General features: G+C 37.4%; 1 protein-coding gene across 1 annotated transcript in view; it reads left to right on the top strand.

The window, feature by feature from the left end:
* The window catches only part of LOC107554777 (serine/threonine-protein kinase Nek9-like), a 22,741-nt gene that overhangs the window by 2,559 nt on the left and 7,682 nt on the right, over nucleotides 1–12,500 (top strand). The window contains exons 3-11 of the mRNA XM_016237385.1: nucleotides 1,347–1,489; nucleotides 4,900–5,031; nucleotides 5,128–5,238; nucleotides 5,323–5,387; nucleotides 6,984–7,034; nucleotides 7,118–7,310; nucleotides 8,488–8,651; nucleotides 9,549–9,625; nucleotides 10,747–10,793. Of these exons, the coding sequence (XP_016092871.1) occupies nucleotides 1,347–1,489; nucleotides 4,900–5,031; nucleotides 5,128–5,238; nucleotides 5,323–5,387; nucleotides 6,984–7,034; nucleotides 7,118–7,310; nucleotides 8,488–8,651; nucleotides 9,549–9,625; nucleotides 10,747–10,793 (983 nt within the window). The remainder of the gene's footprint in view (nucleotides 1–1,346; nucleotides 1,490–4,899; nucleotides 5,032–5,127; nucleotides 5,239–5,322; nucleotides 5,388–6,983; nucleotides 7,035–7,117; nucleotides 7,311–8,487; nucleotides 8,652–9,548; nucleotides 9,626–10,746; nucleotides 10,794–12,500) is intronic.

Below are 12,500 nucleotides of genomic sequence, written 5' to 3' on the forward strand. Positions count from 1 at the left end.
ACGCAGACTCACACACACGCACAGACACGCACACACACCACACAGACACAGACACTGACATACACACAGACACACACACTCTCTCTCACACGCACCCACGCAGACTCACACACACGCACAGACACGCACACACACCACACAGACACAGACACTGACATACACACAGACACACACACTCTCTCTCACACGCACCCACGCAGACTCACACACACGCACAGACACGCACACACACCACACAGACACAGACACTGACATACACACAGACACACACACTCTCTCTCACACACACACACACGCAGACTCACACACACGCACACACACACACACAGAAGTGGCGCGCCGTGTGTTTGAACAGCAGTCTGAATTAGGGGTGTGCGATAATTATTATAATATCGTAATTGCTGTTTTAACGATGTGCGATTTGACATTATCTAGTATTTTGCGAAAACCTTTCAAATCCCCTACAGAGTGACGCATACATTACGTGAAGTCTAGACTAGTGCGAGTGTGCATTTAGAGTGTGTTCTTTCACTGCATGGTTCAGTCTATTAGAATGCATTTAGAATGATCACAAAATTCAAGACATGAAAATGTGATATTGATATTACAACAGTTCAAAAAAACAAGAAGTTAGTTGAGAGACTTACGTTTTAGACACCATATTGCCTGTTTTTGCTCTATTTCGACAACAAAAAGAATTCCAAACACAGCCACAGCACTGTTTTGCGTCTCTGAGCAACACGACGGCGTTTCGTTCCTCGTTTAAATGATTCGGTTCATTCACAATGACTCACTTATTAACAGTGACTTTCTGCCACCTGCTGGTGGTTTTAATTTCACATTAAAAGTTTATTTTAATTATTTAGATCATTTCGAACAACAGTATTCAATAAGTGTGTAAATACATCTAAATGCCACTTCAGACACAGCTTCTGTGTTTCCTCTGCATTGCAAAGATTAATTTTATTGATACTGATTTAATTTGCTTGGTAACAGCCCAAATGTCTTATTATTCTAATTCACTGATTAAATGTAAGAATTTGACTCAAAAGATAAAGCACACTTTTAGAAAAATGGGTTTATAAAGGTAAAAATGCCCATTAAAAGGTACAAATTAATTTAAACTTATTAGAAAAGATTAATTTCTATCTCTGCTGTGAACTGACCAGCACACAGAATATGAAGAATATCAAAAACTTTAGGAGTCAGCTGTCCACGGTATCCTTAAGATACCAGCACAATAACACACTCAGCAAAATATCGTCATCGATAAAATCTCAGAAGATATCAAGATATTACTTTTTTTGTCAATACCGCACACCTCTAGTCTGAATGTGTTTGTGCAGGTGGAAACCTCTACGACAAGATCAACCAGCAGAAGGGAGTGCTCTTCAAGGAGGAGGTGAGTTCAGGAGAACCGCGTTCACAGCGTCTCACACAGGGTTCGTACAAGGCACTTAGGGCCAGTTTTACTAAACAGGGCAAATTAGTGCGAGAGCGCAATTCCAGGGAAATTTCTGCGGCTGAATTACTGACAGCTAGGGCGGTCACTAACGATTATTTTGGTAATCGAGTAATCTGTCGATTATTAATCGGATAATTATAATACATTTTTTTGTAGTAATAAAAATAGCCTTTAAAATGACTAAAATATAATAGCAATGAGGCAATAATAATTATTTTGAATAAAGTATCAAAAGCAAGAAATCATATGGTTTTATTGAATAAAACTTAAAATACATAATGTATTATAAACAATAGAGCTAAAGTACATTACACATTATAACAAATGACTGCAGAGGGCGCCAACGGCCTAATGATTGTTTTACACTTTACTGCGTGATCTAATCCGTGTTTAATATTGACTCAACAACATTTAATTCAAATGTCCACTTAATCTTTAATATATGGCCAATTATTTATGACAGATAAGCTACAGACACCGTAATTTCTTGATTATGTTGCCATCAAAACGTGTAAACTCCGAGTGAGGGTTTGAACGTTTATTTTGAAATCGCGATGAACAGTTAGCATATTGAGAAAGATAATGTTATGTTCTCCTGTGTTTGCTTAGGTTTATAAATGATTTACCTTACAAATCTGATGAAACGGCGCACGTTGCGTTCCCAGATGAACGTTATAATAAATCCAAACTCGCAACAACATGCCGAGATGGAGTTCGAGACGCTACACACGTGTAACGTTAAATAATAACAGTTTGTGCGGAGCAGCGTTTACTGTGAGCTGCTCTGACACGCACGTACGTAACCTACACGCATGTAAATAATTAAAGCGCATATATTAAACTTGCATCGCATATATTTATTTAATTGAATAGTATCGTTTGTGAATTCTTAATAGCATTATGCTTTATTGTGATTTTTAAATGGGTTTAATATGTGGAAAGCACCACTTCCGGTATTTTGTCGATCACTCGATATGGGCAAAATGCAACTGAGGATTTTTAAAAATCGAATACTTGAATAGAATCGAGGAATCGTTTCAGCTCTACTGACAATGCGCAAATTAAAGAACACAGACGTAACATCACATTTACATATCAACCAACGCAATATACCAAGCACAGCGCAAATTAGCCTTGTCGCAAATAAAGGAATAAAGAAGCCACGGTACGTTGAAAAGAACCGGAGGCCAAAAAATGAATGGTTGCAAGAAGTTTTGATAGACCTGGTATTGCGTGACTTATTTCCTGAAGCAAATTTAAAATAACATGGCTTGGCAAACGATATGTTCAAATAATGTTCTTCTGGCATTCAAAATAAATTAATTTGTGTGGAAAAAATCCTCTCACTTCTACCACGCGCTCTCTGTTCAGTTTAACAGTTTAAGACATGCTTTTTTTGGGCGTTAAATAATGGCGGAAATACCAGTAATTTGACAATGTTAGTAAATCGCGTTGCGTGATTCATTTTAATACTACGTTTCAGTAGGAATGCTACATTCATTTTAATAATACATTTAAAGGGAAACTCCTACAAATGCATATTCAATAAGAAAGGTTTGCGCGGGCGCAAGCTGTTAGTAAAACCGGCCCTTAAAGTGCATGAAGTACTTGAATTTGACTTTTTGAAATTTAAGTCCTGGAAACCCCTTGAAAACAGCCGTATTTATTAGACAGGGTTCGTACGAGTGCTTGAAATCCTTGAAAATGCTTGAGTTTTAACATAGTGTTTTAAAAGTGCTTGGATTTTGGATAAAGTGCTTGAAACCGCTTGAAATTGCAATTGCATTGGTTTTATAATACTTTGCTTTGTTACTGAATAACATTAGTACACTTTTTAACCAAAATTAATTTAGAATAAAACGAAAACCGCTCCGCTCGAGTCTGCGCTTGTGGCTTTAGTGTGATCCGCTGGTCTTTATTGATGGGTGTTTTATATTAATGCATCTCTGACGTGAACCGACTGCCTTCAGAGAAGTTTCAGTGGCATTTTTGTTTCATCTCACAGACGTATAATGTCTGATAAAGTAGCGTTTGTGAGCACAGTGCTGCTTTGTGTACAGCTGAGTCAAAAGTATAAAGAATTGTTTTAATTTAAAGCACACACACATCTTACTGTCTAATCTTTTTTTTAGATTTTTGAAAGCACATTAGCTTTTTGTTCTGAACAAAAACAGAGACGGGCTTATTGAAAATGCTCATTTGATTTGGGGTTTGTTTTAAAATTTCAATTAAGTTTTGTTATATTTCAATTTTACAAAGAAACATGCAGCAATAGCCTAACAAAAGGACACCTTCTCATTTACTGTATAATGTCATCAATCTCATTAAAAAATCGTGAATCAAATCATGAGTTGAGTGAATCGTTACATCCCTATTGTTCGGTCTTTTATTGCATGTGCTGTTTGTTTGGGTTTCCAATCACGTGCATTTAGGAATGCATATAAAGTCTGACGCGCTTAGTGTTGCGCTGTGATCATTTACAAGCGTGCAGCGCATCTCCATCTCGGTCGACAAACTCTTCTTCTGCATATGCTGTGAGTTTGGGTCGCTTAACGTTCATCTGGGACAACAGTGTGCGTTATCTCACTATATTTGTAACGGAAGTCATTTATAAACCTATGCCAACACAAGAGAAAACACCGACATATTTCTAAATATGCGATTTGTTGTACATCGCTATTTCAAAATAAAAGTTTAGACCCTCGCTCTGAGTTTGCATGTGGCTGAATATTAAAATTACATGATTTAACCGCCGTTGAATCACACTGTAAGGTGAAACACCACCAGGCCGTTGTTCAATAAAACCATGTGATTACTTGGTTTTAATACTTTATTTGACCCAATTATCATTCCCTCATCATTAGTTTATATACCAATATAGTCATACAAAAGCCTGTTTTTTTTCATGTAGGTCTATTTTTATTACTATTATATATATATATATATACACATACACAATAAGAGTAAAACTCTTAAAATATTTATGTAATTGCATCCTAAGTGACTGTTAACTGGCATCAGGGAGCTGTGAGTGTGTTCTTAAATGATTTAAATTATAATTAAAATACTAAAGTAAAATAAGGTAAACATTTTTTTTTTTATCAGTGGGGTCCGGCTGATAAAAAAATGTTTGGGAGTTGTTTTCCCTTGAATTGTGTGATACATACAGGCATTTTTACTTTAGAGCATGTTCTTGTAATTCCTATTATTCTCAAAGTATATTAATTGTATTAATTATCATTTGTATTTATTTATTTCATGTTCCTGCATTGTGTAGTGTATATACATGTGTATAAATCTCCATTATGTGTATTTTGTTGGATTGTCTTCATTACAGTCACATATATATATATATTAACATCTCCCTCGCTTGACTTCGACCGTCACTCGTTTCTCATTTGCCTCTCGTTGAGCTGATGTGTTTTGTTCTCCAGTGTGTCGGTACGCCGTACTACATGTCTCCTGAACTGTGTCAGGGAGTGAAATACAACTTTAAATCAGACATCTGGGCCATGGGCTGTGTCTTATTTGAGCTGCTGACCCTCACCAGGACCTTTGATGCCACCGTAAGCGTCTCTTCATCTCAAACATTCACAAACACTCGCTCATTAGACTGAGATCTGCTCAGCGGTGTGTGATGATGATGATGATGTGCTTCCCAGAATCCTCTGAACCTGTGTGTGAAGATCGTCCAGGGCAACTGGACCATGGAGATCAACTCGGACGCTTATACGTCTGAACTCATCAGGCTGGTGTACGAGTGTTTAGATCAGGTAACGCTGTGTTACGGCTCACTGTGCCTGTCAATCATATCTGTAATGATGTTATAATGATGCTCGTGTGTGTCGATGATCAAGGACCCTGAGAAAAGGCCGACAGCGGTGCAGATTCTAGAGCAGCCCGTCATCTCTCGTGTGAGAAAGTGAGTGAACCCTCAAATCAAAAGACAAAATTAATTCCTGTTTTTAGGACCATTCAGAAAATTGCATTTTGTATTTATTTTTCATTCTTTATTTTTATGTATTTAAAGCTGCAGTCCATAACTTTTTTTGTTTAAAATAACCCGAATCAATTTTTGAGCAAGTGCATAACCAGCCAGTGTTCAAAACTGTCGCCTTACTTTTACTCGATTCACAGCGGTTAGTTTATAATTTTGTAATTTGAGTGGTACTGGTAGGAATCACAGGAAATGTGAGCATGCTGCCGCGTCAATGACAGAACCTAGTGATGCCTAGGGTTGCAAAAAGGAGGAACATTTCCAGTAAATTTCGGAAATATTCCAGAAATTTTGGAAACTTTCCAAGATTTTTTGGAATATTCCAGGGATTTTTGGAAAGTTTTCAGAAATGTTCCACCCCTTTGCAACCCTAATGATGCCATGTAGACAGAGAAGAGAAGTGGTCCAAGAACTGAGCCCTGAGGCACCCCAGTAGCTAGATGTTGCGACTTGGACACCTCACCTCTCCAAGATACCTTGAAGGACCTATCTGAGAGATAAGACTCAAACCACTGGCGTGCAGTTCCTGAGATGCCCTTTGCCGATAGGGTTGACAGGAGGATCTGGTGGTTAGCTACGTCAAAAGCAGCGGACAGATCCAGCAAGATAAGTATTGAAGATCTGGAATCCGCTCATTGCGTCACGTATGTAAACATAACGAAGTTTTCCTGGCTAGTAGGCTATATTACCATATCGCATGTGAGGTTTCTGCAGGTGGCGGATCGTTTATGGCCTTTTCTCACAGCAGCTGGAATAATTAAATGTATCATTTTGATGGCGGATTGTAATCCACGTGACCGAAATTATATTATATTCCAGTTTTAAATGTGCATCTGATTACAGATAGCCTGGGATTACACAAGATTTGTATTAAAGACGATCAGTTCGAAGGAAGAATAATTTGCTTTTTGGGTTAAAAATAAACACATTTCTTAATATTAAAAATGGTATGACAATTAGAGATTACTGTACAGAAATTGAAATCTACACGCTAATGCACACTATATACACAGTCATGCAATGCTGATGTTGTTAACATTAACCATTTGAGAATAAAGTATAACAATTAAAATAATTTACACATAATTTACACGGTTTGATGTGATATGAGCTAAGTGATCGTTAGATTTAATCAGCATTGGTAGCACGATTTATTGTAATGTTTTTTCCCCTGAGTTGGTCAGAACAAAAGTGGCAGACGTGTTACTTGTTCAGATGATAATATCTGGTGAAAATTCTTATTTGTGTCATATAAAAATTACAGACTGCAGCTTTAAAGTTTGCTTCTTTATTTTATTTGTATTAATTTCTTTGTTCTTTTTTTATTTCTTAATTTAATTTTATTTGTTTATTATTATTTATAGACTATAACTGTTATAAACATTTAAGCTTTCTTTATTTCAGTTTATATTTAACAATTGTAATTATTATAAATGTAATATAATTGTAATTATTTCTTTATATTATCGTTTGTATTTTTTTTATATGAGTTTTATTATTTATTTACTTATTTAAATTTAGGGAGCTGGAGGAGAGGGTGGCGGCGCTTAATTCAGCCATCAAGAAACCCAAGTAGGTGTCCTGTGGTTCCCAGCAGAGCGTCAGTGTTTCTGGAGTTGCTGTCTGCTGTTAATGTTGTGGTTTGGTGGTTTGAGGTTGAGCACGGTGACGGAGACGCCGGTGGCGGTGGTGACGACGCGCTCGCGGGAGGTGTATTTCTGGGGCGGAGGCAAGTTCACTCCTCAGAAGCTGGACATGTTTAAGGGCGGCAGCAGCGCTCAGCACGTCTGCGCTGGAGAAACACACTTCGCTGTGGTGACCGTCGAGAAGGAGCTGTACACCTGGGCCGTAAATATCACACGCCACACTCACATCTGTAGTCATACTGCAGAAAGATCTCAAACGGAACATAACTAAAGAGTAATTGAATCCATGTACAGCAGTTTGAGTCTAGAAAATGATGGTGTGTTTTAATAGTATTTTTTTTACTATGCCGCTTATTAGTAAGTGAAAAATATCTTTGAGTCAAGGTTATTATAGTCAATAGGGTTGGGCGATGGCATCATCTATCGGCCCAACCCTAATAGTAAACTAAACTTACTTGAAATAAAATGAAAGGCTAGTTGCCATTAAAGCAATAATCCCCAAGAAGCCGTGGTCTACAGTGAATTTATAACAGCTAAGGGGCGTTATTACAACCCCCTAAGCTGTTATAAATTCACTGTAAACCACGGCTTCACGGGGCTTACTGCTTTTATAAAACGGTTATTCCATATACGTAGTAAGGTTTCACAAAATAAAACAGAGCAAATAAAGTGTAGTGATATTAATAAACACAGTATTCTTCCACCAAACAATGTAGCTCCTCAGAAACAGTTGTGGTTGCTACAAAGTGGTTGCCGAGCAACACACAGAAGTAAACAAAGGTGTGTGTTACTTTGTAGCGTCATTTACAACAGCTTCGAACGCGGCTCAGCCAATCAGAATCAAGCACCGGAACTCTCCGCTTTATAATTAACATTTTAATTTAGTTTAAACTTGATGTGCTAAAATAACTAAAACCGAAATGATAATAATAAAAACAATATAGCCATTTTTAAAGACATTTATTCTAAAGTAGTTTCTTTATTTGAATTATTAATTTTTATTTTATTAATTTATGTTAATTTTAATATGTGTTTTTATCGTTTGTATTTATTCATTACAATTATTTTTTGGTTTAGTTTAATAATTTGGTTTAATGAATTTTCCTTTATTTTTAATTTTTTGTATGCATTTAAATTTTATTCCATTATTTCAATTTTTATTCCATTTTATTCATTATACTAAAATACCACTGGTTTGAGTCCAAGCTGCACCATGCCCTGATCACGTTCGTTCAAAATAAAGGCACAAAAATATTTTAAAAAGCATCGCAGAATAATGTAAAAATTAAACTGACAAAAATCCAAAAATGAAATGCAACAGATTGTCACCGTGGCAGTTTCCAGGCAGAGCTGAAGAGATGCTGGTGTTGTTTCTGCAGAGCGTTCAGGGAGGAGCCAAGATGGTGGGTCAGCTGGGTCACGGCGACCAGGCCTCGTACCGCCAGCCGCGGAGAGTGGAGCGTCTGCAGGGCAAAGCCATCCAACAGGTGTCCTGCGGAGCCGACTTCACCGCCTGCGTCACCGGTGAGCGGACCGCCTCAGAGCCTGTCTGCAAATAAATGCTGTTCTTTGCAACTTTCTATTCATCTGTGAATCCTGAAAAACTAAATGCATCACAGTTTCCACAAAAAATATGAAGCGGCAACTACAGCGGTGGCCAAAATGATAAGAGCACCAGTATTTCCACCAGCTAAAACACGGTTTTAAGCCACTTATTTCTATCCTTTGCTGTAGTGTGTCAGAAGGAAATATCAGTTTACATTTCCGAACATTCATTTAGCCATTAATTGTAATAATGCAGTGAGATATATGTTAGTGCTGCACTCAGAGCTCTGATCTGATCATCATCCGTCTGTCTGGAGTCACATGAAGAAACAGAACGAACCGAGACAGACTCAATCCAGAAGAACTGATGCTTCTAGAAACCTCCTGCGAAGCTACAGTGCTGTTAAAATGAGGATGCTGTCAAAAATAATGTCTTCTATTAACTAAATGAAACCAACATTTGTTGTGAGCATCCTTTGTGTAAAGCAGCTTTTGCACTCTTGCTCATAGTTTCTCAGGAGCTTCGCAGGAGGTTTCTAGAAGCATCAGTTCTTCTGGATTGAGTCCGTCTCAGTTTCTTCATGTCATTCATGGATGTTTAATAATATTTCACAATATTACTGTTTTTACTTTCGTTTTTGATTAAATAAATGCAGATGTGCTTTTTCTTTTTGGTATTTATTTTAATGTAAGCATTTAATTAAATGCGCATTGTTAATATTTTCCATGATACTTTTTCAAAAACATTAAAAAAACTGAACTTTTAAAAGATTAATATCTAAATGTGACCCTGGAGCACAAAACCAGTCATAAGGGTCATTTTTGATTAAATTGAGATGTATGCATCATCTGAAAGCTGAATAAATAAGCTTTCCATTGATGTATGGTTTGTTAGGATCGGACAATATTTGAAACACGTGGTGGCGCTGGCCCGCAGCGGGGACATCTACTCCTGGGGCTGCGGAGAGCACGGTGAGTGCGATCACATGACCACGGGCACTTCCTGTCACATGACCGCAGGCACTTCCTGTGATCCAATGCCGCGTCCCAGTTCGCCTACTTATACTACGCCCTAAAAGTATGTACTCTTTTTGTGAAGAAAAAGTACAGACTTCTGAGTATGTAGCAGAATAGTAGGCAAGCGTTGGGACATGCTACTTCATCTTTAACAGACGCTCTGTTGCTTAGTTACATGCATCCAATCATCTTATCACAGTTAACACAATTCACATTTTGTTTAATTGAATTTCCTACCGTATTGGAGAGAAATGAAGAGGCACGTTGATCTGCTAGTCGCGGGTCTATCATGCCGAGAACTCATAATGATGCATTTAAAAGTTAATGACCAAACGTATCATTATAAAAGTTCACAATGTTGCTGCAGGTGCAATATAAATTATTTTTAAAATCAGGGTAGACATTGATTATTTATCAATGTATCACGTAACTGCCATGTTTGTAGTTTTTAAACACTTTTTTGTTGTGCATGTTTGTAGTTCTAATGGAGTCCTCGTCCGTGGGCAATATTAGCCGTTAGAGCGTGCATCGATCTGCACTTCGAATCGTAATCTCTAGTAGTAGACCATCCGGGAATCTTTGGCATTCTCTTTTCAACATACTATGATTTGGGACATACTAATTCTATTTTAAAATAGTATTTAGGACGGATAGTATGCGACGCAGCAAGAGATTGTCTTACTAAAGGAGATGAGAGGGTCTGTATTACTTACTGTTGGAGAAAGCCTTGATAACCAATCACATTGCAGCCTTGACGTCATTGAATTGTGCGACACTCAGTCGTCGTTTACGGATCCCATAGGAATGAATGAGAAGTGCCATAACCTGAATCCCACCTGTCGCAAAAAGTCAGTGACTTCTCTTATAAAACAGCTATATAGACTCTAAAAATAGTTCAAGTTTAGTGTTCATTAAATGACGAGCTGTTAGTGAAGTGCAGCATCTCCTCCGTTGACATCCATTCAATAAGAACAGCCTCTGGTCTCCTTTCCCACGTACTGCCAGACCGCAAGCGTTAGCATTAGCCGTTACGCTTGCCGTCCAGTGACTTTGGCTGAGTCTGCTTTCGTCCGCAGGTCGACTCGGGCTGGACTGTGAGGATGATTTCTCCTCTCCAATGCAGGTCAGAGACCCTTCTTTCTTCATAGCACTCATATTTTTTAATGACATATGAAAGTTCGCTTTTATTTGTATAGCTTTTGTTTTCATTTTAACTGTAATTAACTGTTAACACTTTACAGTAAGGTTGTGTAATGCCTTAATTTAACTTGATGTACTAAAATAAATAAACCTTAAATGAAAATAAATAAAATCTGGCATATTTAAATAGCCATTATAAATGTAAAAGAAAACACACACACACTCACACACACATACTCACACACACACACACACACTCACACACACACACACACACACAGACACAGACACAGACACACAGACACAGACACAGACACACAGACACAGACACAGACACACAGACACAGACACAGACACACAGACACAGACACAGACACACAGACACAGACACAGACACACAGACACAGACACAGACACACAGACACAGACACAGACACACAGACACAGACACAGACACACAGACACAGACACAGACACACAGACACAGACACAGACACACAGACACAGACACAGACACACAGACACAGACACAGACACACAGACACAGACACAGACACACAGACACAGACACAGACACACAGACACAGACACAGACACACAGACACAGACACAGACACACAGACACAGACACAGACACACAGACACAGACACAGACACACAGACACAGACACAGACACACAGACACAGACACAGACACACAGACACAGACACAGACACACAGACACAGACACAGACACACAGACACAGACACACACACACACACACACACACACATACTCACACACACACACACACACACTTATTTAATATTAGTTAATAAAAGTACAGCTGTTAGCTCGTGTCAGCTAAAGTCCATTGAATAATATTAACAGGAACAACTTTTGATTTTAATAATTATTAGTAAATGTTGAAATTAACATTAAGATTAATAAATGCTTTGTGTTATTCATTGTTCGTTAACTAATGTTAACAACTGGAATTTGTCGCAGGCAGGACCATTAAAATAAAGTGATTAAAATGGTAACATGTTATAAAAGACACGTTGACAAATTACAGCATAAACAATTTACACTTTTAAAGTGACACGACTGGTCAAAAATCTGGAATGATTATGATATTTTTTTAATGCTTCTGAAAGAAGATTCTTTGATAAAGTTCAAAAGAGCTGCGTTTATTTGAATTAGAAATCTACTGTAACATTATAAATGCCTTTACTGTCACCTTTGATCAGTTTAATGCGTCCTTGATTAAAATTAATTATTTAATATTTTTATTTAAATTAGTTAATGTTAATTAATCAGAAATGTTTCTGGAGCAGCAGAGCAGCATATTATACTGATTTCTGAAGATCATGTGACACTGAAGACTGGAGGAATGATGCTGAAAATACAGCTGCGCATCACAGAAATACAGTACAGTTTAACAGAGATTCACATAGAAAACAGCTGTTTTACATTAGAATAATATTTCACTATTTTTACTGTATTTTTGATCAAAATAAAGCTCGTGTCAGCTAAAGTCCATTGAATAATATTAACAGGAACAACTTTTGATTTTAATAATTATTAGTAAATGTTGAAATTAACATTAAGATTAATAAATGCTTTGTGTTATTCATTGTTCGTTAACTAATGTTAACAACTGGAATTTGTCGCAGGCAGGACCATTAAAATAAAGTGATTAAAATGGT

The sequence above is a fragment of the Sinocyclocheilus grahami genome, unplaced genomic scaffold (genome assembly GCF_001515645.1).
Source record: "Sinocyclocheilus grahami isolate Dianchi unplaced genomic scaffold, SAMN03320097.WGS_v1.1 scaffold513.1, whole genome shotgun sequence".
NCBI classification, from domain to species: Eukaryota; Metazoa; Chordata; class Actinopteri; order Cypriniformes; family Cyprinidae; genus Sinocyclocheilus; species Sinocyclocheilus grahami.